The 26,823-nt window shown below is 38.7% G+C and overlaps 1 protein-coding gene and 1 long non-coding RNA gene across 14 annotated transcripts; one reads left to right on the forward strand and one right to left on the reverse strand.

Annotated features, from left to right (window-relative positions):
- The first annotated feature begins 2,335 nt into the window (after positions 1 to 2,335).
- On the forward strand, positions 2,336 to 23,383 carry LUC7L3 (LUC7 like 3 pre-mRNA splicing factor). 13 transcript variants are annotated; one of them, XM_036451160.2, is made up of 13 exons: positions 2,336 to 2,585; positions 8,842 to 8,908; positions 11,756 to 11,795; positions 12,545 to 12,689; positions 13,364 to 13,438; positions 14,736 to 14,840; positions 16,061 to 16,222; positions 16,576 to 16,859; positions 17,483 to 17,643; positions 21,263 to 21,403; positions 21,509 to 21,608; positions 22,058 to 22,123; positions 22,949 to 23,383. In XM_036451160.2, exons 1-12 carry the CDS (start codon positions 2,487 to 2,489, stop codon positions 22,080 to 22,082), a joined length of 1,404 nt encoding a protein of 467 aa, XP_036307053.1. In that variant the 5' UTR covers positions 2,336 to 2,486; the 3' UTR covers positions 22,083 to 22,123; positions 22,949 to 23,383. The 13 variants fall into 13 exon arrangements, 10 of the variants coding, with proteins under 10 accessions (XP_036307053.1, XP_036307052.1, XP_036307051.1 ...); XR_006742472.1 differs by having other exon boundaries at positions 21,509 to 22,123; XM_036451159.2 differs by having other exon boundaries at positions 22,058 to 23,383.
- Positions 23,384 to 25,160: 1,777 nt separating this feature from the next.
- LOC118726405 lies at positions 25,161 to 25,758 on the reverse strand. The gene is made up of 2 exons (XR_004990294.2): positions 25,296 to 25,758; positions 25,161 to 25,219 (listed from the first exon to the last, which is right to left on the reverse strand). It is a non-coding gene; the product is annotated as an uncharacterized LOC118726405 (long non-coding RNA).
- Between the last annotated feature and the right edge of the window lie 1,065 nt (positions 25,759 to 26,823).

Consider the following 26,823-nt stretch of genomic DNA (forward strand, 5'->3'; position numbering starts at 1 on the left):
CAGGGAAAAGGGGGACTTAGAGGCAGGTTCAGGGGGTTACCTGGCATGAAATGCCACTGCCTATTGCTCCTCTGGTTGTAAGCCTCATGGGTCCCTTAAAGGATAGGGGATAATGGCCTGTGGGGGAAGGAGAGGGGAAAGGGGATGCCAGAGGAATATTTATCTCTTTCTTGCAGGTGGAAATCTTAGTGGAGGTCTCAAGGAAGGACTTAATAGAATATTCATCAGCTTTCCAGGTGTGCTCTTTCAGGGTCATGGTCTCCACTGATTGGTTGGTGCCAGGGTAGGGTTACTAGTCAATGTAGCTGGTCCTGAGGCAGCCACGGGGTCACTTGGCTATTTGCTGCTTTTCGGGGTCTGGGAGCTGAAGTACAACTGAGGCCTAGATGTTGTCTTTAGGGAGGGAAAGGTGAGGAGGTCTAAACTGCCTGACTGTCGATATGAAATATCTGGGGCCCAAAACCACATGCCCAGTGAATGATATGCGAGAGCAGGACAGGTCACCCTGGGGGCAAGGCTCTTGTTTTCCCAGTTTTGCCCCTTGCTCTCTGCCCTAGTGTCTGTACCTGGCCCACCATCCTTGCTCTGCTCATGTCTAACAGCCTTGAATTCTTTTTTTTTTTTTATAAATTTTTAAAAAAATATATATTTTTTACAGAGAGGAAGAGAGAGGGATAGAGAATTAGAAACATCGATGAGAGAGAATCATTGATCAACTGCCTCTTGCACACCCCCTACTGGGGATATGTCCGCAACCAAGGTACATGCTCTTGACCGGAATCGAACCCGGGACCTTTCAGTCCACAGGCCGACACTCTATCCATTGAGCCAAACCGGTTTTGGCTCTTTTCTTTTTTTAAATATATTTTTATTGCCTTTAGAGAGGAGAGGGAGAGAGAGAGAATCATCAATGATGAGAGAGAATCATTGATCAGCTGCCTCCTGCAATCCAGGCACGTGCCCTTGACTAGAATCAAACCTAGGACCCTTTTGCTCTATCCACTGAGCAAAACCAGCTAGGGCTTGAATTATTTTCTAGTCACTATGCGTGGCTGGAGTCTTACCATCTTTTATAGGTAGGTCTTAAGTCATTTCCACACAGACTTCTTTTTACTCTTTGACAGGACCCTGCTTTCCTCCCTGACCATATATTGTAGCTAATGATTAAGTGGATTAAAAATGTGTTAGGCCTGTTTTTCACGCCTTAGACTGCATCAATTCATTTAATATTCACAGTAAATTCTTAGGGGACTATCCTATATAATAAAAGCCTAATAGGGGGCAGACACCCAACCCAGAAGCTGCCCCCAGCCCACAGGCCCCAGGCCAGCCAAGGTGGGTGCCTGTGGGGTCCCCCCTATCCCTTGCTGGTGGCTCTGCAGAGGAAGGCCAACTGCAGCAGCAGGGGGTGGAGATGGGTGGGAGATGAGGGGGTAAGGGGGGGCCACTGGTGAGTGGGCAGTGCCAGGCCAGCAAAGGTAGGTGCCAGCAGGGGCCCCACAGATCAGACCTGATTGCCAGCCAAGGCCTAGGGACCTTACCCATGCACGAATTTCACGCATCGGGTCTCTAGTTATTATCATAAGCCCCATGTTGCAGATAGGGAAGGGAAGACAGAATAGCAGAACTGGGATTGCTAATCCAGGAAATCTGGCTTTAGCATTCGCACCCCAATGTATATCAACAGAATTGGTACTTCTTTAGTGATTGTCTCCCTCACTAATCCTCAAGGTCTATGGGAGCAGGGCTGTGTCTGAAAGGTTCAGAGTTTAGCGTCAAGCTTCAAGAGCATACATACCTGGCACACAGTAAGTTCTCAGGTAATTGAATACATGAATCAACTATTTAAAAAAAAAAAAAATTCCAGACTGGGAGGCATCAGGTGCAGAATTGAATCGCCATACTTGGCTTGTAGAAACTGCCTCTCTCTGCCTTGACTTCCCACCCAGTGAATCAGGGGAATTGGGGTGGGAGGACCCCAATTCTCACAAAGGGGCTGGGAAATGGAGTCTGAACATGAGTATCCTGCACTGGAAGATGGCACCGGGTGGTCGCGTGGGACAAAGGGACACAAGGCTCTTTTTTTCGATTTCGGAGCGGTTCTGATTTCTCGGGAAGACGAGCGCTCAGGGAACTGGGTGGACCGGGTTGCAGGGAGGCTTCCCTCAGGCTCCGCCCGGAGCGGAGTGGGCGGAGCCTAGGGAGGGGCGGAGTCGCGTCCGGCCTCAGCTGGCCCCGCCCCCGGGCCGGCGGAAGCGGGCCCAGCCTTCGCCACCCAGACTTGGGCGTGACCCCGAGGGCGCACGCGCGCGCACTGCACGCTGGGAAAGCGCCCGCGCGGCGGCCATTTTGTCTTATCGGCTTCTATTTGGAGGAGGATTTTTTCGGCCAGCGTGCCGGCCGGGGAGGTTGGCGACGGTGGTGTCGCCGGCGCTTTCTTCTGTGGGTGCCGGGGCTGGCGGGAGCAGCCGCTCGAGGGAAGCACCATGATTTCGGCCGCGCAGTTGTTGGATGAGTTAATGGGCCGGGACCGAAACCTGGCCCCGGATGAGAAGCGCAGCAACGTGCGGTGGGACCACGAGAGCGTAAGTCCCGCGGGCCTTGGCCTGTGCCCGGGCGCCGAGGGGGAGGGGAGCGGCGGGGCGCGGGCTGGCGGCTCGACTCAGGGCGGGGGCCGGGACCCCGACGCTGTCGGGTGTCTGAGCCCCTTGGCCGGCGGGAGCCGAGAGCGTGGCCCCGGAGGGAGGAGTCTGCCGGGCCCGGGGATAAGGGATGATTTGTTTTTGTTTTGATATCGAGGAAGCGGAGAGGAAGACCCTTGAAAGAAATGAAAAGGGCCTTAATGAGGCAGGGGGGGCGCGGGGAAGGAGTTAGTATATCAGAGCTCCATAGCCTTCATTTCACAATGGAATAGGGGAAAGGACACATTCTTCCGTTATTTGGGCTGAGCGGCGTCGTTAGACCGACATTTGTGGCCAGGATTAGTGGTAAAGGAGCAGTGTATTATTTCAGTAACGGTCCAGTTTCTGAATGGAGGCTTATTTGGGGAAATGAATCTTTTAAAAGAGGTCATCACTTGGTAGGGTTTACCGTATTTGTAAATATTTGTTTGCAAATGTTGTTTGATGGCAGCACGTCGCAGTGAGCGCTTGTCGGGGCTCTTCCTTTCACAGAAAACCCACTTGGTTCTCTTAACCTTACGAGTATGGGTCAATGTTATAACCCCAGCTTCGCAGATGAGACTGGAGAGGCTCAAGTTAAGTGAGAAACCAAATCTTTGTGATCCTGCTCACGATTCTGTGCAGTTGGTTCTCTGAAAATACCATAATGTATTTCAGGTGTTTTTTTGTTTTTTTGTTTTTTTAACATGGAACATAACGGTTATTTTAAGCCTTACCTGAAGAACAGATGTAGGATTTTAACTTTCCTTGCCTTGCATTTATAATCAAACAACATGGTAATTTAAAGGCAGTTGCTAATCAAAACATGAAGGAGTGGTTAAACAAAAATTTTTTTTTTTAAGTTAGTTGCTTACTCGTTAAACACAGGCTTTGGTCAGAGTAAAATCCCCTTTGCAATGCGTGAAAACCAGTTAGTGCTACCTGAGTCCTTTCAGGTACTTTGCAAAACAAGTGTGTGATTAAAGGATAGGGATGTACCCGATTCCAAAGTAGTGTGGAGTGTTATGGTAGAATTCATTGTGTGGGGTCAGATTCACATATTTAGCATTGATGTCAAGAGAAGTGAAGCTTTTAGAAAGTTTGTAGGTTTTTAATATTTTTGGGGTTTTCCCCTTGTCTAAATAGGAGACAGTAATTTTGTTGTTTGTCTTGACCCTCTTTTTTTTTTTTTTGTAGGCACTTATTATTCACAGTGAAGTAACTTTTTCTTTTACCACTTAACTCTTGCCAACTAAGCTTTCCCCAAAAAAGGGGCATTATGATTTAGTTGATGTACAAAAAAACAATTAGCAATTTTGAATCAAAGGGAAAATTGCTTTTGATTGCCTGTGTGGACTGGAGCAGCCTATGCCTGCACCTCCTGGGTTTTTTGAACAGTGTTGTGGAGAAACTTTGTTTCTGTGGTGGTATTTATTCCCACGTTGCATTGTATGTTACAGGTTTGTATGTTACAGGTTTATAACATTAGTAGTGAGGCTCTCAGAATAGCAGTTTAGGTTTTATGTCATCCCAGCTGTAATAAATCTGCTTCCTTTTCAGTTTTAGTGCATCTCGCTGATTTAAACTTTCGGTATTTGTCACCAAAATATATTATGACTTTAATGACAGATTGCACTTTATTCCAGATTCAGGGATTTGAACAAGTCAGGTACTAGTATTTCAGATTCAGGACTGCAGGGGAAAGGTTGACATTGACCAGGAACAAAGCACATGGCCCCTTCTAAATCAGTCAATTACTGCAGGCTATAATAAAGCTCGGGAAGTTGGTGGCAGCACTTCCGGGTCATTTGGCTATTTTATACTGGCTGTTAGTGCTATTGGAGTAATGGGTAACTCTTATTTTTCCATTTCCATTCCTATTATAATTGAAAATTTTTCTTTGCAAATTTTGCACTAGTTGGGGAAAGCAATCTCGGCTGGATGAGGGTTTTTTTTGTTTAATGATTGAAATGACTTTTACCTTAGTGGGTTTTTATTTTTTGTTTTGTTTTTTAGTTTTAAAAAAGTTTATTGATTTGAGAGAAAGGGGTGAGGGGAGAGACAACATCAATTTGTTGTTCTGTTTGTTTATGCATTCATTGGCTGTTTCTTGTATGTGCTCTGATCAGGGATCGAACCTGCAACCTTAGTTTATCAGGACGTTGCTCTTAACCGGCCAGGGCTTTATCTTATTATTAAAAGTAGTTCCTAGATGTCTATATTGGACCTGTATAATTTATTTTAAATGTGGATTTCTGCATCTCACCCTGTCACCCTTCTAATTATGCGTGTCTGGGGGAAGACTCCAGAAATCTGCATATTTTATAATGGCCTCTGAAGCATTCTACTGCTTCCTAACCCACCTCTTAGTCCTGGGTTCTTTGTGAGCAGAACTTGGGAACGCTGGTTTTCAAGTGTCAGATGCATCTGTGATACAAATTATCGACCTTTCATTCATTCGTGATGATGTATATATTACCACTATCAAAATGGGAGTCTTGGGAAGGGCCTGTAGTACTTAACAGGCGTTTCCAACTTCTTTGCAGATTGCTTTGGATTTGAGAGAAAGTTTTCAGCTGGAGTGAAATCAGCCTTAATATTGTCCCAAGGATTCATTGACACACATTTTTTGCCTCGTTTGTTAATATTTTATTCCTTGAGATTGTATTTTGCGGTAAACAGTTTTGTTAATCTTAGCCAACCGCAGTAATGAGGAAAACATATGATTTTAACTGCCTAGTGAGAGCAACTTTCAGTTCGTGTCCACATAAGAAGATTTCAGTGTTTGCAGAGAAAGCATTAGAAGCCTTGTTGTTATCAGAATAAGAATTTAGTAGTTCAAAATGAGATTGTTACATTATAGATCTCAACCCAAACGTGAAATTTTGTAACTGTTGACTTAACTCTGATTCTAATTATACCTAAAATGAGATTCCTTTTATCATCTGTCAAATTGAAGTGTGCCCTCTGTTCTGTGGAAGTTTATTTATTTATTTATTTTAATATATTTTATTGATTTTTCACAGAGAGGAAGAGAGAGAGAGAGAGTTAGAAACATTGATGAGATAGAATCGTCGATCAGCTGCCTCCTGCACACCCCCTACTGGGGATGTGCCCGCAACCAAGGTACATGCCCTTGCCCGGAATCGAACCTGGGACCTTTCAGTCCGCAGACCGATGCTCTATCCACTGAGCCAAACCAGTCCCGGCTGTGGAAGTTTATTTAAAAAGGGAATTGAGCCCTGGCCAGGTCGCTCAGTTGGTTAGAGCATCATCCTGACATGCTGAGGTTGGGGGTTCGATCTCAGTCAGGGCACATACAAGAAGTAACCAATGAATGCATAATTAAGTGGAACTACAAATCAGTGTTTCTTTGCCCCTCTTTCTAAAACATTTTTAAGGGGAGGGGGGTTGAATGTTCTTTTCTAAAATCTTCAAAACGTTAACAGACATTGTCATCGACTTTGGAAGATACTTAGAAAAGAAAAAAACAGTTAAGACTTCTGTCCACGTTTTTACTTGTGAACTTTTAAGTATTTTACTAGAGTCGTCAAAATGTTCTTCTGTCAGAAATGCAGGAATTTCCTGCCTTACTCTATGCATGGTAGGTAAGTGTTGGTCTTCTCAGATTTGCCAGCAGTCTGTGTGTTAATATGTGTTCTTAACTGCTGCTTGGTTTTTCTCCTCAAAACATAGATAAGGAGTAGGGTGACTAGTATGAGCTTCTATGTACCCATACCCAATATGACATTATCAACACATGGCCAATATTATTTCCTCTGTATTCTTTGCCCCTTCCATTATTTTGAAGAATTCATCACATCAACCTTAATGATATCATTATGTATTTCTAAAATACAGACTAAAAAAAGGGACAATACTATTATGATACTGAAAATGTTAAGGTATTTGATTGATTGCTTTAGGGAAAGTGTGGGTATGGACTGTATCATTAGACTTGATTTCTTCACAAGGGGAGAAAGTAGCTTAAGTTAGTAATGGAGTGGTTCCTTATTTTATGAATTATGCTTTATTTTCTCGTCATTTATTATTTGTAAGTTGGGGAAATTTCTGCATTCATTTATTCAACAAAAGTGTATTGCTCTTAAGCTACAGTAGTGTAGCATAGTATAGATACAGCACTTGGCCTGAGAGAACACCAGACTGGTGGCAGATAGAAGGAGTATATGCACCTCCATAACACAATGTGGTAAGTGCCACAGTGAGAAAAGCACAAGTGAGAGGTGCACCTCACCCCGCCTGGGGTATTTGGGAAGGGTGATCTAAAGTGACCCTTAAATACTGGGCCTTAAGGATTAGTAGGAATTGCCCGAAGGAGTGGGAAAGAAGACAAGTGTTACTAGAGGCTGGAGAAAATCATCGGCCTGAGGAATCTTAATAGTGCTATAGCTGAGGTCCTTGTGGTTGTTTTGTTTGTTTTTTGGAAGAGGGGGATGATGCATGAGGCTAGATGGGCATGCTATGGAAAATTGATTAAAATTTTATCAACAGTTTGCGTAGGCAGTAAAAAGACTGATCCATAACTGCAAAGGTGTATATGTGATAAAAGGCATGCAAATGAATGGCAGTAGAAAGTGTGAACATGGTATAGTTGAACCCTGACTAAATATTTTTGTAGTAAATTCTTATAGTAAACATTTTCTCTTTTGTATTTTATCATTAAAAAAACAAACCCACACAATGAATTCAACTCTTTTAGCTAAAAAGAAGTATTTATTTCCAGCAGATTAGGCATTAAACCAGCAATTTTCAACCTTTTTCATCTCATGGCACACACAGACTAATTATATTCTCTGATACACCAAAAATATGTATTTTTTGTAGCTGTGACCAAAAGAAAAGTATAATTATTCACACCACAGTGCTATTGTTGTGTTGGTTGTTGTCTTTTTTTTTTTTTTTTTTTTTTTTAATTTAACAATCTAAGGGAAAAGAGGTCAATGCCCCTGACTACATTTGGGTATTGCGTGTCTTAAAAATTCTTTTGGTACCACAATTGCACCACAACCGTGGTGGAAGTGAGATTACAGAATGACAGGTATTCTTTTTTTTTTACCCCATCAGTAAAATTTCCAGGTATTCCTGATTTTTAAATGAAAAAATGTATATGGGACAGTTTCAAAATAATAGGTTAACTGTTGCCAACATGATAAATTTAAAATGGAAGTAGAGTATCAAAAACAGAAATTGGATGTTATGTTTATTATGACTTGGTTCTGTAAATTGGTTCTGGTCTTTAACAATGTTAGAACAATAAGAACAATGTAGGGTGTTTTGGTGGGGTTTTTTAATATAAAAAATAAATATATTTTTTTTCTGGATATCTTCCCATATTTATTGTTGCTAAAGAGGGGGAGTGATTAGTGATTTTAAAAGATGGTATCTCTTCCTTAGTCTTACATACCTCACTGAAATGCAGGAGTCCAGAAGCCACTAATCACCTAATTCAGCGTTTTTCAACCGCTGTTCCGCGGCACACTAGTGATGTTGCCTGGTGTGCCGTAGGTGCAGACAAGACAAGAATTTTATAATTTTTCACTATTTTGTTTACTTAATATTTCATAATAAAGTAATTATAAAATACTTTCTTTGTGTTTGATTCCTATTCAAGAGAATTACTTTATATATAGTCAATATAGGCACAGAGTTAAATTTTTTAACATTTTCTAATGGTGGTTTGCCTCGTGATTTTTTTCATGAAACAAGTGTGCCTTTGCCCAAAAAAGGTTGAAAAACACTGACCTAACTAATAATGGTCTAATAAATGAAATTGTTCTTACACTTAACTTGGTTGAAAGATAAAGATCCAGAATTGAGAAAACAGTTATTTGGCACCTTTTCCTATATAGTTTTAAAACTGAAATTTTTTTTTTTTGCTGAAACCGGTTTGGCTCAGTGGATAGAGCGTCGGCCTGGGGACTGAAGGGTCCCGAGTTTGATTCTGGTCAAGGGCATGTACCTTGGTTGCGGGCACATCCCCAGTGGGGGGTGTGCAAGAGGCAGCTGGTCGATGTTTCTCTCTCATCGACGTTTCTAGATTCTCTCTCTCCCTTCCTCTCTGTAAAATACCAATAAAATATATTTTTAAAAATTCTAAAAAAAATAAAATAAAACTGAAAATTTTTTAAAAAACTTAAGCACCTTTGTTTTTCTTTACTAGGTTTGTAAATATTATCTCTGTGGTTTTTGTCCTGCGGAATTGTTCACAAATACTCGTTCAGATCTTGGTAAGTGAATTTTCTATGTAACTTTTAATCAAATTTATGATTTAAAATGGCACTTTACCATTATGAAAAGTTTTCTCTTAAAGGATTGTTGATAAAGAAATTTCTTTCCTGGCTTAGACTTTTGAATATATTAATGAATGTCACTTTAGTTAATTATACATATGTTTGTTTACATTCCCTCCTGAATCCTATCCACTAAAATGAAATTTTAAAAACAAAAATGGTATAAATAGAAGAGGAGATAACATTAGAGATGTCAACAAATTTTTGGAAGATGACAAAGTGGATGGAAGAGTAGCTACAAACTCAACAGAGCAGAGAAACCTGTACCCTAAAATTTAGCCTACAAAAGGGGATATTAAACCAAAATGTGTGTTTGATCAGCAAAACTGTGGACAGGCTCAGGATCTGGAGGCACCAGGTACCATAGAGTCATGTTAAGGAAAAAAGGAAAGTCTAGTTAAGGGTTTTTCTACCTTGACATTTGACGTTTTGAACTGAGTAATTTTCTTGTTTTAGGGGTCTGTCCTGTGTTTTGTGGGATGTTTAGCATCATCCCTAGCCTCTAGCTGCCAAATAGCACCCCCCCAATTGTGACAACCAAAATGTCTCCAGGCACTGCCAAATGTCCTGGAGGAGACGGATGTAATCCCCCTCTGTGAGGACCACTAGTCTAGGTGATCCAGCTCTTAAAACCTGTGCATATGGTGAATCTTCCTCTCTCGTTCCTGAGGGTTACATTCTGGAGAAATTAAAGAGACTAGTTCAACTGGACCACAAGATTAAAAATAAAATTATCTCAAGGATTGTACATAACTAGTATTGTGTTAGAGCCACACAAGAGAAGTTCACTAAGCACAATGCTTGCCCTATAGCATTAGGAGCACATTAGGGCTAGAAGAGGCTAGATATTGGGACTCCAGACATAGATAGCACAGGGCAGTAAAGAGTAAAATTGAAGACTGAGATTAACTGAGTATATTCTTAATAGTGGGGTTTTCCCATTCCCTCCTCTGCCCTGTTCCTAGAAGAAAACAGCCAGATGTTTTTCCCCAGGCAGAAGAGAAGAGGATTCTTTAGAGAAAGTGAGCAGTTCCAGAGAAGTGACCTACAGGTACTGATCCTTGGGGAGTCTTTCTAAAAGAAAGTCTTGATGCCTGATTTTCCAGTGGGTAAAGCTCCTGTTAGTTGACAAACCCTGTCTGTGCATACCAACTTCCAGTCAGATGTTGGAAGTGTTTCCAGACAAGGACACCAGTCAGACATTGAAGAAAACCTTTAACATGAAAGATTAACCAAAAATAATAGTAAAAAAAAAGATTTAGTGGAGTTAGAGATAAGGAACACAGAAGAAAATTTAAAAGTTTTAACTAAATTTAGTGTCAGAGAAATTAGAAGATATCAGGAAGAATAGGATGCTATATAAAAATGAAACTTTTGAAAAACCGAAGAGCTCTTGAAATTAGAATTGATGGAATCGGTGGAAAATTTTGAGAATAAAATCAAGAAAATTTGCTGGATTGTTGGGTAATCAGACAGAAAAGATTTAAAATAATAGCCCAGCTCTCTTAATAGCTGAAATAAGAGGCTAGGTAGAGAAAGCTTTTAAATTTTGCAATACTGAAGGATGTTAGTCTCTAGATTGAATGTGGCCTTCATGTACTCAGCACAGTGAGGGGAAAAGATCCATACCAAGAAGACACACCATTGTGAAATTTCAGAACACGTTGGAGGTGGGGCACACAAGTCGGGAATCAGGCTGGCTTGAGCTTTGTCGGTAACAGCACTGGAAGCTTGAAGACATTGGAGAAACGTCCTGAGGATTCTGACTGAAAAATATTTTTATCTAGGCTGGCGTTATGGCCAAAGGTGAAAGTGTGAGGGTAAAGAGATTTTCTTTTTTCAGAAATGCAAGGTCTCAACAAATATATCTCCCCTGAACCTTTTCCCTGGAAACTCTTCCAACACAAGGGCATAAGCCAAGGAGAAAAATGAGATCCAGTACACCGTATTCAATACAGAACAGAAAAGGAATTTCTTAGGATGACAACTCTCTTAGTGAGCTTAGGAAATAAGCAGCCCATATTGAAGAGTACAGAAAATTCGTGGAAGGAACGGAAGCTGATTTTCTGATGTGTTTTGAGTCTTGTGGGAAGTTATTGTTGAGATAGTTTTCTGTTGCTGAGATAAAGTGTTTGAGAAGAATTTGGTATGAAGTGTATTCAGTGTCAGTATACCGCATCTTTTGTTGGCTCAGCAGCTAATAGTACTTAACGTAGTCAAAGTATAAACACTGAATAGTTATTTAATCTAAAATTTTGATGCCTAAAATAAGCATAGAATTTATGACTATATGGATACTTTATAAATATCCAGAAGAAACAATACTTTATAAATATCCAGAAGAAATGACTAACAGTTAAAATTAGTAGCCTTTTAGAGGTGGGAAGGGATGAGAGTAGGGTGCTAGTCTTGTATTGTTTGACTACATGTACAAATATTCAAAATTAACAAGATATCAGTGGTGATTCTGACCAGTAGTCCACCCTCATCAGAGTTTTTTCTTGGGTGGCAGTACGGAACAATTCTCTTTCCTTCCACTCTCTCTTTTCTTAACATGTAGTTGCTCTCCATTATACTGATCTCTTAAGACTAAGGAAAACAGTGTTCATGTGCTTATTTGGGCATGTTGCTTCATGATTCGTTAGGCTCGATTTAGGTCCCTACAAACTACTCAAATGATAAAATGAATCTTTTTTCCCTTTTTCTGAAGAAGGAACTTCTTTTTATTTTTGCAAGAGGAAAAGTTGGTAAGGTCACCAATGCTTCTCTTTTTTCCCCCTTCAGGTCCATGTGAAAAAATTCATGATGAAAATTTACGAAAACAGTAAGTTACTTTTTTTGGGGGGAGGGGGGATCATTCCCCCATCTCCCTTCCTCCCAGTCATTATTGGTTTAAAGAGGAAAAGGATTGAAGAAACAATTGGGAATAGTGTGAAATGAATGCCTGATAGAGGTCCGTCCTATTCATTAGTTGGGGGGAGGGGGTGGTAGAAAGTCATAGCTTTCAATAATGAAACGTCACAACTGCTTATTGACACCCTGGTTTTATAAATGAGACTTGTCCAGGTCACAGATAAAATATAGTAGAAGAGCTGGTATTGAAGCACCTAGATTTGCCTGATTGTAAAACCTATTCTCTTAACCAAACATAATAAATATTACCTTCCCTTTACCAGGAGGGAGGGCCAACTAGAAAATCTCTTCTTAAATACCTAGTTTACTTTTATTTATCTTTTTTTTTTTTAAATATATTTTTATTGATTTTTTTTCAGAGAGGAAGGGAGAGAGAGAGAGAGCTAGAAACGTCGATGAGAAACATTGATCAGCTACCTCTAGCACGCCCCCTACTGGGGATGAGCCCGCAACCAAGGTACATGCCCTTGACCGTAATCAAACCTGGGACCTTTCAGTCCGCAGACCGACCCTCTACCACTGAGCCAAACCAGTTTCGGCCCTAGTTTACTTTTAGACTATTATAAATGCAACTATGGGACTTGTTAAGGTAGAATATGTGAGTTGTAATAATAGAGATATGGAAAAAATTTAATGTTTGTTTATTTTCGTTTTTATCAGGTATGAAAAGAGTTCTCGTTTCATGAAAGTCGGCTATGAGAGAGATTTTCTTCGATACTTACAGAGCTTACTTGCAGAAGTAGAACGTAGAATTAGACGGGGCCATGCTCGTTTGGCATTATCTCAAAACCAGCAGTCCTCTGGGGTGAGTATAAATTAATTTACAGTTTTTGTAAAGTGTCTGTTTCCTGGAGAACTTTCTAGTATTGAAACTTGTGTTCAAGTTCATTCATTACTTTGTGTTCTTTTAGAACAGTGGTTCTCAACCTTTCTAATGCCACAACCCTTTAATACAGTTCCTCATGTTGGGGGTCACCACAACATGAGGAACTGTATTATATGGTCTCGGCATTAAAAAGGTTGAGAACCACTGTTTTAGAATGACAGAAAACTTATTAGAAAGGCATTTTTTCAATCTTCATTAGTAAACTAGAGGCTCGATGCATGAAAATCCATGCAAGAGTAGGCCTTCCTTCCTCTGGCTGCCGGGACCTGGGCTTCCCTCCTCTGGCGCCCGCGGGCACCCAGGAGTGGGACTGGCTTCCCTTTGGCTCGGCTTGGTCAGGAAGGACGGACGTCTGGTCTAATTAGCATATTATTAATACTCTTTAATATTATAGGTGTATTACTGATTTTGCTAATCATAAGATTTTTCTCTTAAATATCAGTAACTGATTATGTAATTGACTAACAGAAATTGAAGATAACAGTTACTATTATGATTCAGCATTTTAATTATTAAATACAAATAATATGTGAGAATTTGAATATATATTTTTGTTCTTTAATATTTGATAATACATTTTTTATTTTCAATAGGCAGCTGGCCCAACAGGCAAAAACGAAGAAAAAATTCAGGTTCTAACAGATAAAATTGATGTACTCCTGCAACAGGTAAGAACTGTGTACATTAAGTGTCAGGAAATACTTGGAATAAACATTTAACCAAAGAAGATAGGAAAATGGCAAATAAATATGTGTAAAGGTGTTCAATATCCTTAGGAAAATACAAATTAAAACTACAAGATACTTGTACACCTCTTAGAATAGCTAAAATTAAAAAGACTGACCATATCTGGTGTTAGTGAAGATGTGAGCAACCTGCAACTATAGTACACTGCTGGTGGAATATTAAATGGTACAACCACTCTGTAGAAGAGTTTTATATATTTCTTAAGGTAAAGGAGATACCATGAGCCATTTCACTACTAGATATTTATCCAAGAGAAATAAAAACATATTTACACAAAGAGTTATATACCAATGTATCAATGTGTATAGCAACTTTATTCATAGTAGGCAAAAAAAACCCCACCAAAACCCCAACTAAAATGTCTATCAACAGGTGAATGGATAAATAAATTGTGATGTATCCATGCAATGGAATACTATTTGGTAATAATATAAAGGAACTAGAGGCTCAGTGCATGGAAATTTGTGCATGGGTAGGGTCTCTAGGCCTGGCCGGCGAGCAGGGCCCATCTGTGTGACCACTGGCGGGGTGATTGGGGCCTCTTGCTCGCACCACCTTAGCTGGCCATGGTGTCGCCTGCTCGCCATTCCCACTCCCTGCTGCCACCACCATTGGTTGGGGCCTGTTGGCAGGGGGAAGCTCCTGTGTTAAGTCTCTACCCCCTGGTGGTCAGTGCATGTCATAGCAATTGGTCTTTCTGCCATTCAATTTGCATATTAGGATTTTATATAGATAGATTACATGTAACAGTATGATGAATTTTAAGGTAATTAGGCTGAGTGAAAGAAGCCAGGCCACAGCTCCTCCCCACCCCCACCCCCACCCCCAGGGTGCATAGTTTCACTTACATAAAATTTTACAAAATGCAAATAATCAATAGTGAAAGAAAGCAAATTAGTGGTTGCTTAGGGAGGAGATACTACAGAAGCATAATGAAATCTATTGGGGTGGTGGATGTTTTCATTAGATGACGGTATTGATTTCATGTGTGTCAAAACTTACCACATTGTGCACTTTAAAATAAGGAGCTTATTATATGTCAAGTATACTTTCTTAATACTATAAAAAAATCAAAAGGGTGAATTAAACACGGAGACTTCAGTGAACAAAAACAGAAAGACCCAAACAACCATGCTAATGAAGCGTGGGGAGAGGGGAGATATTTGGATGATTTCGTTAGAAAGGAGCTTGAATGTGTTTGTTTTAATCCCCCCCTAGATTGAAGAATTAGGATCTGAAGGAAAAGTAGAAGAAGCCCAGGGAATGATGAAATTAGTTGAACAGTTAAAAGAAGAGAGAGAATTACTTAGGTCCACAACATCGGTGAGTAGCAACCTCATTCTGATTTACCCAGGCAGTTTGCTGTGAATTACTAGAACCTATTTTTGAGACCCTCTGTGAACAGTTTTCAGTGTTCTACATCAAGAATCAGCAAACTTTTATCAGAAGGGCTGCATAGCCCTAGCTGGTTTGGCTCAGTGGATGGAACATCAGCCTGCTGACTGAAGGGTCCCTGGTTGGATTCCAGCTAAGGGCACACGCCTGGGTTGCGGGCTTGATACCTAGTAGGGGGCATGCAGGAGGCAGCCAGTCAATGATTCTCATCATTGATGTTTCTCTCTCTTCCTTTCCCCTCTCTGAAATCAATAAAATATATATATTTTAAAAAGGGCTGCATAGTGAATATTTTAGATTTGCAAGCCACGCTGTCCTGAGGCAGCTGCCTACCTGTGCCTTTATGAAAGCAGCTTTAGACAATACATAAATAAATGGGTGAGGCTTTTTATCCAATAAAATTTTATTTACCTCTAGCTGCTGGCTTGCCAACTGGTGTCTTATATCGTCATGTGTACTCTTGGGATTATTGTTGTACACCTATCAGAATAGCTAAAATAAAAAAGACTGACAATTCCAAGTGTAAATGAAGATGGGGCAAACTGGAACTCTCTTATTTGTGGTTTTTGCTGTTGTTTGTGTTTTTTACTCAGTACCTAGTAATCTTGAATATTGGTATACTCTGAAGGGATCTTCAGCTTTTAATAAACTGTCTTAGAGAATATGTATTCATGGGTATTTTCTTTTTCTTTCTTTTTTTTAATTTATTTTTTTATTCGTGGATATTGATGGTAGACTATAATTGGTTCCCAACTGCTGACTAGGATATGTTCAGATTATGTTCAGTTAGTACCTTAATGATTTTGAAAAACATTTTTAGTATGGAGGTGACACCTAAGCAAAAAATGAACTTACAGAGTATAACATAGGTAGCTTTTTAAAAAAAGATTAACTTTTTCAAAGATAGTGCAGGTAATTCAATGGTTACAGTTGAGCAGTGAGGACTCGGCATTGCCTGGATGAGACGAAGAGTGGTTTCTATTGTCACCCTTCCCCTCTCAAAGTACAGCAGCTGCTGCTCGGCATTATGGCTGAGGGAAATGGGAAAGGCAGTTCACAAAAGTAAAAGTCTGTTCTAAATGTTAAGTATTCTTTTGGGGTGTGTTTTCTCTTCCTCAGACATTCTTATAACTGATTTGTCGTTTTAGACAATTGAAAGTTTTGCTGCCCAAGAAAAACAAATGGAAGTGTGTGAAGTGTGTGGAGCCTTTTTGATAGTAGGAGATGCCCAGTCCCGGGTAGACGACCATTTAATGGGAAAACAGCACATGGGCTATGCCAAAATTAAAACGACTGTAGAAGAATTAAAGGTAAGTTTTTTTTAAACATACATTTTAGCAATAGCTAACACTATATTTTATTATGGCTAAAGATTGATTATGTAAACTTCTTGGTGATATTTTGTTAGTGTGGTGTTTGAGGCAGTGATAATCCCTATAAAATTTTGCTTAATCAGTTAGATTAGAAAACTATTTTTGCACCCCATGAAATTGGGGGAAAGAATTTTCCTAAGAATTTAGTCATGTAATGATATCTCGTGTATGTATGTGGTGTTGGAATTTCCTGTAATTTTCTAAGTTGGTTTACAAATGTCCCATGTTAAGTTACCATTGTTTGACAGTGTCTTTAAAGGTTATAGCTCTAAAAGTATTTATTTCCTTAGGAAAAATTAAGAAAAAGAACTGAAGAACCTGATCGTGATGAGCGTTTAAAAAAAGAGAAGCAAGAACGAGAAGAAAGAGAAAAAGAGCGGGAGAGAGAAAGGGAAGAAAGAGAAAGGAAAAGACGAAGAGAAGAGGAAGAGAGAGAGAAAGAGAGGGCTCGAGATAGGGAGAGAAGAAAGAGAAGTCGTTCACGAAGTCGCCACTCAAGCCGAACTTCTGACCGAAGATGCAGCAGGTCTCGGGACCACAAAAGATCGCGAAGTAGAGAAAGAAGGCGAAGCAGGTTTGTAGAACTCGTGAGACAGTGCCTGGTGCACTGTGCGTGGACTAGGAAAAACAGTAATAATTACCAGTGTTATTCCTTGGTACCTGGGCTGGTTTTCAGTATCGTTAAGCACGAGGATGGATTATGAAAGTTGAATCGGTAAACTTAATCCATCTTCGAGACAAATTCTTGGCAATTCCCATCAGTATGGGGAGGTTTGAGGCAATCCTACTTAGGATTACTAGTGGTCTTTTAAATGTTTCTCTTCTCAGTGTCCTGAGAAAACATTTAAATCGTAAGTTTTTTTAGGTAAGATGATCTACTTTTGCTTTGAACCGCATCAAGCATAATTAAGAACTAAAACATGTAACTAATTCTTTAAAAACACAAAAATATTAAATTTTTAAAATTAGAGTTGTGATTAAAGAAGAGGGGCCAAAGAGCATGATAACTATCTTAGCATTATTTGAAAAATTGAAGTTAGATTTTCAATTAAGATTTCTAGTGTAAATGGGTTTAGTAAATTATATTCATTTGCCTTTTAAGGGGAAATTTAGTTTAATCTTGTACTTATTCAGTGGTTTATAATTTTTCTCCTTGTGATATCAGCTAAAATTGCTTTCCTTTCATTTTAAATTAAGAAGTAGAGATCGCCGAAGAAGCAGAAGCCATGATAGATCGGAAAGAAAGCATAGATCTCGTAGTCGGGATCGAAGAAGATCAAAAAGCCGGGATCGAAAGTCGTACAAGCACAGGAGCAAAAGTCGGGACAGAGAACAAGATAGAAAATCCAAGGAGAAAGGTTAGTTTACATGAGAATTTTACTCATTAAGTACTGTTTTTACACTCTTGCTGCCTCAATCTCTTTGAAATGGCAGGGCTCCATTTGCAAGCTATCCTCCTTTTCACTTATTAGTGACCACCATTCAGTGGGAGACAGGCATTATTGTCCCCTCTCCTGCTCTAATTTGTGAGAATTACAGTTGACCTGGAGTTTTCTTGGGGCACATTAAAACTATATTATTCAATTTATAACCTGAAGTCTTATCATCTAGATTATTTTAAGTATTACATTACCTTTCAGGGTTTTTAAGCTGTATAATATATTAACTTTGTTATTGGCAGCATTTTTTTTTTTTTTAATCTGCTGTAGTGTTCCATAATATGTCTTGCAGAGTAAATGTACACTGTTGCGTTGGTCCTCATGTGTAACATTCATGTATCTCAGTAATTAACTTTTTAAAAAATATATTTTTATTGATTTCAGAGAGGGAGAGAGAGAAACATCAATGAGAGAGAATCATTGATCGGCTGCTTCCTGTACGCCCCCTACTGGGGGGTTGAGCCTGGAACCTGGGCATGTGCCCTTGACTGGAATCAAACCTGGGACCCTTCAGTCCACAGGCTGATGCTCTATCCACTGCGCCAGACAAACTAGGACAGTAATTAACTTCTAAGTTCACAGAAGTTGAATATCTTACCATGTGTTTTAACTATGTTTCCTATTGAAACATGCTGTTTCCTCTCTACTTTGTTTTCTGTGGCATTTTAGTATTTGGTTTATTGTGCACTATTAATGGACTGTCTCATTTGGTCTTTGGCATGTTTTCACAAGGATATTCTCATCCTTTAACTTAGCCTGTATTGAAAGATAATTCTTTTAATCATAGAGGTCTTTCTGCATTTTCTTCAGATTCTTAGAGCATCTTTTATTTTATATTAACTGTTCTGCTTTGCATGACATTTAGGAATGAGAGGGCCTATTTCTAATTTTCTTGGCTCTGCTTGTTCCATACTGTTCTGCCTGTATCCATGTTTGATCACCATATAATATGTGCACTGCTGTTTGAGCTTATTGTTCCGGACTTTCATGTGGTACTCGTTTATAATTTTTATGGAACTAGCTTGTTCTGAATTTTTGGGTTGGAGGGTGTCAGACTCGGGTTTTTGCTAGAGTGAATTAGAGAACTAGCAGTGCAAATAGTAAACTTTTTTTGTCTTTTGCTTATATTTTTCCTGAAATCGGTTCACTGTCTTTTAAAATATATTTACATACATTGGCTTGAACAGCTTTTTAAAACTCCATGAGCTTTTTAGTATTTGCCGTTTAAGTTCAGAAATTACTTCTGTGATTCAGAGGGTTACAAAGGAATAACTGTTAGTTTTGAGAAAGTTTCACCCAACATTTTTGGAAGACTTTCTGTATGATGTATTTTTGGGGTGAGGGGTCAACTCTTAAGAGGCAGATATTGATGTCAGAGATCAAATTAATCACTTATCTTTGAGAACTAAAGCTCTTTGGTATAATATCATTCATGTTACTTAAAATAGTTGGATTGGTTCTCAGGGACAAAAGTTAGCTAGCTTTCATAGCTATCTGGGATCAAAGTTGAGCAATAAAAGCCACTGGCTTAAAACAGATGTGCTTATGTAATTTCTGGGTAGAGCAAAAAGATGTCTGAATTGCTTAGCTATAATCCTGATTGTAATGACATCAAGGAATGCAATATAACTTTTAAGTAACTAAGATGTGTTGAGTTTAGAATATGGACAAATGAGGATTTTCCTGGTGAGATACTGAGGAAAGATAGAAGGCTTGATTCAGAGAAAACTGCATCAGATCTATCTTGTAAGGCTGAGTATACTGTGATAGATTTATCTTAAACTTTGGTGCCTCTTTTAGAGTGATAGGATTTTATTGGCTTTGAATTGCCACTCAGGCACTCTCAGGTAAATAAATGACTGAAGGTCTGAACTTTGAGGCCAGATATGAGCAGTAGCCAACAATTGATGATGCTAATGAGTAAGAGGGAGTTCACTGCTCCAGGTGCTGTGATGGAAGCACTTTATCTGACTCTGCAATGGAAAGTGATTTCTCACACAAACCCATTTTTCTTACCACCAACCAATTTAGGGTGCTCTCTTTGTTAAGAGAGTTTCTTTTTTAATCCATAGCCTTAAAATCCACCACACTTCGTGGATGTCCTTAGGACTATTAAGATCTACCATATTTACATAGGGCAGAAGATAAGATTATTGGACTGACTACTAGTCCTCTTCGGGGCAACAAGACGACTCTTCCTCATTGAAGCTACCTGTGCACCGGAGAAGCCCATAAGGCACAAAGGGAGGACTTTCCCACAAGGTCAGTTAGAGCACACTGTACTGGCACAGTTCTCATGAGTGGACAGACAGACATGAAGCAAGTCCTGCCGTCAGCTACTAGGACATTGCTTTGTGCCTTTGCAAGTGTTGTGGACTGACCATGCTCCTACACATAAGATCTTCAGTTCTTACATTCTTTGGATGGTGCCCCTTATACCATATTTTGTTTTCATTCCCATTCTTCTCCCAGTTACTAATGTCACGTCTTAACACCTTTGTCCAGATTCTGTGAAGGGTTCTGCTCTTAAAGCATCTGTCTTAAGAACTAGTCTGCTAGACCCGCTATTCTTAACTTATTTGTAAGGAGAAAGAATGGTTTTTTTCCCCCCAGGAAGTTTGTAGGATGCTTTAATATTTCCTGTAGAAAAACTTTTGTTAGGTAATACTTGAAACTGAAAAGGCTAGACTGTACTTACTCTGTGTACCACTTTTTACCTTTAGCCTGAGGCCTCACTATTCCAAAGAAAACAGAACAAGAAAAACGTCGAGATTCACTTTTTCATTCTTTATTTGCAGCTGAGTTGAACTTAATGTCTCCTTTTGGAAAAACAACTCTTGAGTTGGCCTAAATATTTCTTAGCAAAGCATAAAAAGGTTCAGTACTTGGGTTGAGATTTAAGATCCACTTTCTTTCATTGGGCTTGTCCTTGGACATTCAAATATCCTTTATATCATAAAAGCATAGTATGCAAATTGTCCCCTCAACTGGGAGTTGTCCGGGAGTTCAATCGGGGTGGCCCTGGCCAGGGGAGGGGAGGGAGGCCTTGGCCCACACCACTAGGGATCCTATCAGTGCACGCATTTGTGCACTGGGCCTCTACTATAGATATGTAAGCAGTCTTTTGTACTTAAAATAGTTTGAGAAATGTTCCTATTAAATATACAACTTTTTTCACCCATTGAACTTAATTTACTTCATGTGAACACAGCTTCTGTGTACTGTCTTCCATATCTTTCCCATTGCTTTTTGGTGGTTTTTACCCTAGATAAAACTTACTTAACTTTTAGTTTCTGCAGTGATTTGGAGTTACCTGTACTTTAGCTTATCACTAGATTGATAATTTTCCCACTATTTGATTTCTCTGATTCCCCATTCCTCCATAAATTACTGATTTTATCTCTTTCATAGATTGACCAAACTGTGCACTTACAGTCTGTAGGAAGTGATTGTCTTTTTATCTCTTGATTGTTTCACTTTTCAAAGTGTCATGTATTTAACTTTAAACATCCATGATCAATGTCTTCTTTTATGGCAGAAAAGAGGGGATCTGATGATAAAAAAAGTAGTGTGAAGTCCAGTAGTCGAGAAAAACAGAGTGAAGACGCAAACACTGAATCAAAGGAAAGTGATACTAAGAATGAGGTCAATGGGACCAGTGAAGACATTAAATCTGAAGGTGACACTCAGTCCAATTAAAACTGATCTGATAAGACCTCAGATCAGACAGAGGTAAGTGTATTGTTTCTCACTTTGATTAGGGCTTTTTGTTACTGTTTGACAGTGCAGCGTAAGTATGCACAGATGAAGATGGAACTAAGCCGAGTAAGAAGACATACATCTTCTGAAGGAAAAGACAGTGTAGTCCTGCAAAACATTTTGAGGTACATTGTTTTGTCTCAGCTATTTTGTAGCAGACTCGTGCCCCCATTAGTGTGCCTCTTTGGAAATTATTGCCCACATTTGTAATATAGTCGCCATTGAAAAGTTAATTATCCTTTTTTTAGGGATTTTGCTGTCATTTCTTTTTATTTTTTTAAATAAAAAGGTTGAACTGTTTTGTTTTTTTTTCTTTTTGGTATTAAGTCCATCTTGTGTTGGTACATTGGCAGAGACATTGCTTTAAAAACTTAAATATTTCTGAGGCACATGTTGGACTACTTTGTTTTAATTAAACTGCTAGTTATTTCTTTGTCAAGGATGTTTCTAGTTTTTTGCTTTATTGCCTTGCATTCTAATGCAGTTTGTTCTGTAACTCGAGAGCCAGTAGCATTGGATTGATGGAAGTGTAGGGTTTATGAATTATTGCAGCTGACTACCATACCTCACACAGCGTTGGTGTTGTGAGCGGCCCATGAAAAGCCAAATTAAAAATCAAGGATTCAGTCAAACTAAGCAGGTACTCATGCCAGGTACTCCTTTCTCTACCCACATCCATGTTTGAATGCTATTGCCTGTGATCTTTACGCTTAACTGTTGTGTATCTTTTTTGTTCTTTACAAGAAGCACAGGGGTTTTTTGTGTATTGCGTGAAACTTATAAATCAAATGTTAACAGAATGGAATTTTTTTTCAACTGTATGTAGGGATGCAGTGGTGCCCAGAATTAGATATCTTTAAAGAATTTTAAATACAATAAACACTTCATATTATTCGCCTTGTTACATTCAATGCAATTCAAGTCTTTAAGAGGTATGTGTTTAATATTTCCTACTGTGTAGGAGAATTTCAACCATAGGTATATTGGAATAGTCACTGGCTGATAAGCTAAAGCAGCAGTGAATAGCAAGGATAGACATTTTCAGTCTGTGAAATACAAAGAGCTGATGAACCATACAGAATGAATTTGGGTTTTTAAAGAACTGTTAAAAGTCAGGCTTTATCAGAGTTCTTAAACCCTACAAACTATTCATTCTTTGGGCTAGTGGCGTGGGGTAGAACATTCCTAATGAAAGGAAGTACCAATTAGTTGATTTATCGGTGGCATTCCTTTTGTAGAACAGCAGTATAATGTGATGTCTGTGTGAGCCATTCCCACATAGGCAAGTGAACACAGGCACATGGCTTTAAGACCACACTGATGCCTTGATAATGAAAAAAGAATACAAAGACATTCCATATACATATATTATTAGCAGTTAGTGACTGGGCCAACACTTAGTCATAAAAGTTTGCCTTTTTACATGTTGTCTAATTAATATTTTTCCCCAAATTTTGCATTATAGGACTACTGTTCGAAGATTTTTGGAAGAAAACTGAAAACGGCATAAAGTGAAGACCGACATTAAAATGAGGTGAAAGAAAACTATAGTGGCATAGAAAAAGTATAAAGCTCAGTTAGTTGTTTTTTTTATTATTATTATTATTAAAAATTAATTCAGGACTCATGTGACCTACCAGATTTCAGAACATGTGTTAATATATATGCCACTGAAAACTTAGGTCATGTATCATATTTTTTTCTTTAAGACTTTTTAAGAAATATTACCTAAACATGTGGCTTGCTCAGTGTTTAATTGCAAATTTTCACTCTTGGACTTTGAAAACAGGATTAAACGTTAGTATTCGTGTGAATCAGACTAAGTGGGATTCCATTTTTACAACTGCTATTCCTAGCCTTGGATTTAGAGTGAAAATAAAGTATCTCTGACTTTCTGTTACAGATTTGATTGTCTCTGTCATTGATCTCTGTCATTGAAAGTTTTAGTATTCATCTTTTTCTAATAAAGGCATTGACTCTGAACTAGTCCCTTGTTTTAAATATAAGAGGTATATTGTTAATAAAGGTATTAGTGCACAGTTGTATGTGGTTCTGTTTAAGACTAATTTTTATAGAATTTCCACAGTTTGAATGTTTTTAATAATGGTGCTTCAATTTGGGGTAGTTATGAATAAATTTGAAATAAATTTCAATTTTGCTTTTAAATTGCAAAGATGTATAGTGCATTAGAATATATTTTTACATCCCTGAGAGATATCTTTAGTGGTAGGAAATTCAACATTCTGATGATCACTATCCTCTAGCTGTGATATAATGATGTAGAAGAGCATTCAAGAACTTTTAACTCATTTTTTGTCTATTTTAAATTGTGTATCAAGGTTTATTTTATCAGATCTTGTTAGAATACAAATGTAATTATTTCTATGGGTGTGTAATACATTTAACAAGGATTTTTTAAAAAAGGACTGTTGGATAAGCTGATGATTTCTTTCCCCTTTAGCCACGTATGGAAAATTTGGTAGCAAGTTCCTATTGATAACCCACTCTGTCAACGACTGTATAAAATTACCGCCAGTTACATTTCGTAATATTTTGTGATTTATAGTTTTCAAATACTGCCATAGTGTATAGGTAAATTGAGTAAGTGGTTTAAATGACTTACCCAAGGTCACCTGACTCCATATTGGAGAGCTAGCACATGGAGTGTAGGGTCTGGCCTCAGTGGTAAGCCACTGGATTTTTTCAGTAGGCATAATGAACTGCTACAGAATTTACTACAATCATCTCCACCCAAATTTGGAAAATCATGAAGCTGACACTTCAGAGGCTCTATGAGATAATGCTTTGAGGACAGTGCACTCCTGGCTTACCTAAGTTGATTCTGAAGATGCAGCAAATGGGTTATCTCTGAAACTTTCACAGATGATTCACACGATAATTAAGATGGGACGGAAAAACAATCTAACGCAAAATCGGCCACCTCCAAGCATTGCTTTGTGGAGTTTGACATGATTGCCTACAGGGAGAAAGAATTTAAAGTGGTAGTTTACTATATTCCATTAAGTATTAAGGTATTAAAATGCCAGGTTTATTACTCCTTTCTGCCTCACATTAATAGCTAATTTAACAATGTACAGGAAATGAATCTATCTCTACAAACACTGAAGGTCAATACTGAAGTTATGTGGGATTTGGAGGGAGGCCTGGTCCCCTTAAAGTGTCCAGGATTAGTTAGTTATGGAGCTCTAGAAGTTGGGTCACTCCCTAACACCCAGAATATATTAGGCTCTAGGGGAAATGATTCTTGGTAATCAAATTCACAAGAATCCAATATTAAGAGACTGTATAAGAAATACACATTTCTGCCTTGCAAACAGACCTAAAAGTTGCTAGTTGGTTAATGCATGTTTCCTTTCTGAAAAGCCTTTAAGAGGAGCCAATAAAAGACATACCCATAGTAGAACCAGTATCATTAACCTCTATTAAAACTCATCACTGGTAATACTCAGTGGCTTGTCTTATTTTGTGTGTGTGTTTGTCCTCTACTCCTCCCTCGATTACTTAAAGTCTCACGTGTATCATTTAATCTGTAAATATTTCAGCATATATCTCTAAAAGAAAAGGTTTCAAACAACTCACTGATTAAAATAAATGGGGTGGACTTTTAATTGGCCAGTCATCACCTGTATTATTACTCGGATAGCTTACTCTATTGCATGGCCCTGGGAATGGAGTCTCCTGCTCTGGCATCCTTCCAACTGCAATGTAGAGACTCCTTTTTTCTTTTTTACTGTTTTTAAGGTATTAAATAGGAGTACATATGTCTCTCTTTTTTTTTTAAGTAGAGACACTTGTACATTGTATTGATCTACCCCTTTTTTTAAGACTTTTTTTTTAAATCGCTATTTTTTTAGTTTGAATTGAAATACATTTCTCACCTTAAGCTTATTATAAACTAGTCATATCGCCCACCTTAGGTATGTGTGTCCTCTCCTTGTAGCGTCACTCGGCTGCGGGTGGTATGTTCAGTGTCTCCACATACACATGGAGTTCAGCAACCTTGCGATTAAGTTCCTAGAGATGTTAAAACAACAGCCTCGGTTAAAAGTTTTTTGGACTTGCATCCATTCTGTGCTTTTAAAAATGCATTGTAGATAAGCTGTGTGAATGTTTTTAAACATTTTTTTTCTAAAGTGCATGAAACAGGAAATACACTTGAATTGTTTACACTTTCTGTGGATTTCATTTGGATTTACAAGTTTGAGTTTGGACTGATTTTTAGTTTTTTGTGTCAAAGAACCTCAGGTAACTACTTTAAAAAAAATTGTATCACAATTATAGTGCTTGTACGTGGTTCAAAAAAAAAGCAACGGTAGAAAAATAAAAATTTTTAAAAATTCTAAGCAATACGTCATTAGGAGTGTTTAGTGATCCATGTTTTCCTTCTCCTGTCCCTCTGCTCTTCCTCTACAGGAGCTACGACTGTTAATTATTCTTCTGAGGTGTTTTGTGGGGAAGTGAGCTTAGAGGGGGGGTGTAGATTTTTATATCTGATGGTATACCACGTGTTGTGAATCTTGCTGTTTCACTCCTACGTTTTGAAACATGGGAGACATAGCAGTACATTTCAAGTAAACCAATGCTGAGAAGTAAATGTTTTTCATTGCATCAGATTTTTAGTGCCTATTTTAAAAATGCAGCTTGAGAGTTTTGTAGTTGATCTTTTTCTTCCTCTCAGCCATCCCAAATAGATCAACTGTCAACAGATTTAAGAATATTTAGAAAAAACGGGAAACAGGTTGACACTGGCTGTGTCATAACTTCTCTTGTGGCTCGTCCAACCCCCTAGATATATACCTTAGAGAATCTCCACACATGTGTGCCAGGAGATGGACTTCAGAATGTTACAACAGTATCATTTTAGTAGGAAGAAAAGGAAAAAACAGAAACCTGGAGAGATCCCCAAATGTCCATTAATCATTCACTGGATAATATTGTGATACGTTCCTGCAGTGGAATTCCACACAAGTCAACCTGAACTGCAGCTACAGGTGTGGACACGGATGACTCTGGTCAGAAAAGCAAGCTGCAGGAGAACACTTCCACCCGCTTCTCTTTCTGTGAAGGTCAAAACCAGGCTGTTAAGTACATGGAATTGAGTGCGTGGTTTCTTTAAACTGTACCCTTTGTGCTTTTGTTTGTATGGTATTTAATAAAATTTCAAGTTAAAAAAGGGAGAGGTTTTGGTGTAGGTAGTGCCTAATAAAATAGATGTATTAACAGTGCGTTTTGTTAATTGAACCCTCCTTCGGTTTGGCAGATTTAAAAGGTGGTTTCTTGAGTGCCAAATTTAGGGTCTTCCCATTTTTTTAAAAGCTG

Source organism: Pipistrellus kuhlii, unplaced genomic scaffold (genome assembly GCF_014108245.1).
Source record: "Pipistrellus kuhlii isolate mPipKuh1 unplaced genomic scaffold, mPipKuh1.p scaffold_m20_p_22, whole genome shotgun sequence".
Lineage (NCBI taxonomy): Eukaryota > Metazoa > Chordata > Mammalia > Chiroptera > Vespertilionidae > Pipistrellus > Pipistrellus kuhlii.